Source organism: Coffea eugenioides, unplaced genomic scaffold (genome assembly GCF_003713205.1).
Source record: "Coffea eugenioides isolate CCC68of unplaced genomic scaffold, Ceug_1.0 ScVebR1_748;HRSCAF=1478, whole genome shotgun sequence".
NCBI lineage: Eukaryota > Viridiplantae > Streptophyta > Magnoliopsida > Gentianales > Rubiaceae > Coffea > Coffea eugenioides.
In genome coordinates, this window is record NW_020864615.1 from 80,637 (window position 1) to 83,016 (window position 2,380).

General features: G+C 44.7%; 1 protein-coding gene across 1 annotated transcript; it reads right to left on the reverse strand.

Annotated features, from left to right (window-relative positions):
- Positions 1–236: 236 nt before the first annotated feature.
- LOC113758826 lies at positions 237–2,051 on the reverse strand. Its single transcript, XM_027301548.1, has one exon. It carries the CDS (start codon positions 2,049–2,051, stop codon positions 237–239), a length of 1,815 nt encoding a protein of 604 aa, XP_027157349.1.
- Between the last annotated feature and the right edge of the window lie 329 nt (positions 2,052–2,380).

The window sequence follows — 2,380 nt, forward strand, 5'->3', positions numbered from 1 at the left end:
AAATGAACAAGCAATATGACAGAAATATAAACAAAACAACATGACAAGAACAACTTGTGCATTTTCATAAACCCTTTGATTGAAAGCGAAAAACCAAAAAACAAGCGGGAATGAAATGAAAACTTAACAATATTTTCACGTGCAAACTTTAGTCAAAGGTAAAGATGCTTTCATTAGCTATTTACAGATGCAGAAGTATTTTCAGGAATTCGTATGAATGACAAACCCCTTTAAGTTTACCGAAACTCCTTCCGAATGGGCAGAAACTCGGCTGTCCAATTGGAAATGGATCCTTCAGGGACGTCGGGAAACTCGGCCTCAGCTGGGAAACTGTCTTCAAATGTCGCCCCAACGAACAATTGGGCCAAACTAGTTTCGATTCCGTCAACTGGGTTAATCTCTGATGTGATCACCTCGGTCGGTCGTGGAAAAGTATAATGCAGTGGTGGAATATCAAGGGCCCTTGGCCTGCCTTCTTTCTCTGCTCTCTTGCATTCCTTCATTTCTTTGATGTCTCTAGCGGTTGGTCGGAAACCCAAACCGAATGAATCCTTTTTCTCCACAATTTTCACTGGCTTCAGAATTCCTTGCAGATCACGTCCCAGCCCTTTATCAAACTCATATCCTCCGCGGATCATTTCCTTAGCCATCATGACACTGGCCTTTGACAAAGCTCGTTCCTCTTTTGTTATCCAACTTACGGAGACGATATCAGCTGTGCTATGAGGGGTTACTATGGCGCTTCGGCTACCATCTTCTTTGGACCCAGAATCAGCAATCACGAGGCAATCCTCCTCGGCAAAGATAGTTATCAATTTGTCATTTACTATGAATTTCAACAATTGATGCAATGAAGAAGGCACAGCTCCGGACTTATGAATCCACGGCCTTCCAACCAAAACATTATAAACACTAGGAAAATGCATGACTTGGCAAGCTATCTGAAACTGTGCGGGCCCCATCTCGATGACTAAATCCACTTCTCCTATAGGTTCCCTTCGTGCTCCATCAAAACCTCTAACTATGGTCCCTGAGGGCCTCAGCTTGATATCTTGCAACCCTAGCTTTTCCAAGGTACTCCAAGGGCAGATATTAAGCGCAGATCCATTGTCAATCAACACCTTTGGCAAAATTTTCCCGTTGCAACTCACAGCTATGTACAGAGCCTTGTTATGTCCAATGCCTTTTGCCGGTAATTCATCATCAGAGAAAGTAATTTGTTTTGTAAATAACACACTCCCAACCACATGTGAGAAATTAGCAACCGAAATGTCCTTAGGGATTTGAGCTTTGGTCAGCATTTCGAGCAACGCATCCCTATGCATATCCGAAGAAAAGAGCAGATCCAACATGGATATTTGGGCGGGCGACTTGCTTAGCTTCTCGACTACAATATATTCACTTCTTTGGAGCCTTTTAAGAAAATCCAAGGCTTCCTTCTCAGTAACTGTTGGTTTAGCAGGCAGCTCGGGGTTATTTACTTGAATCGGAACGGTAGCTCCAAACGGACTTGCAATCCTCCCAGATCTGGTGACCACTGACACCTCTTCTTTGGCAATTGACTTTTCTCCAATTTGTATGACAGGTTCATCGTAGTTCCACGGCACTCGCTGCAAACTCAAAACAGGCTCCTGCTCTGGGAATTCGATGACCACTGGCTCCAAAGCCTTGCTCTCAGCTAGAGTGAGATCCAAAATAAAAGGTCTTTTATCCTCCTCAAATGGCACCTCCATTATAAATGGTTGGTCTGTGACCCCAAACACCTCAGCTTCCCTTGCCAATTTCTGGACTTGCTCCTCATACTCTGCGTCGTCCAGAATGACCCCAATGGTATTAGCGTGTTCAGGCAAGGGGTTCCTATTTATATTCGTCCCTTGTGCCTCCTTTTTCCTAATTACAATCTCTCTGGCTTCAATCATATCTTGAATTCTATGCTTAAGAGCCTTGCAATCAACAGTCGAATGTCCGGGTGCCCCTGAATGATAAGCACAGACAGCTTGTGGGTTATACCAAGCGGGCATGCCATATGGATAGGTAGGAGGGGGTACCATACCAATTTTCCCGGCGGCCTTCAATTGGTCTAGAGGCCTGCCTGAATTGGTAAATGTATGGTTAGGGGGTCGGTTGTAAGGTTCAGGAGGTTGAGGATGGCTGTAAACAGGTCTATTTGGGGGAGGAAATCATGGGTTATATGGAGGGCGAGGTCGGTTTTGGGGTGGATTTGGTTGAGAGATTTGAAAAGGGGCTAAAGGTGGGTTAGGATAACTTGGGCGAGGTCGAGGGTGATGGATATTGGTAGTATATACATGGTGCGGGTTTGAATAATAAGGGTAATGTGGTTGGTAGGTTGGATTGTGTTGGTATCGGGGTTTGGGTGAAG

Bases quoted from the DNA above. Each gene is read 5' to 3' on its own strand.
- LOC113758826 (XM_027301548.1), bottom strand. From the start codon at position 2,051: ATGGTACCCCCTCCTACCTATCCATATGGCATGCCCGCTTGGTATAAC.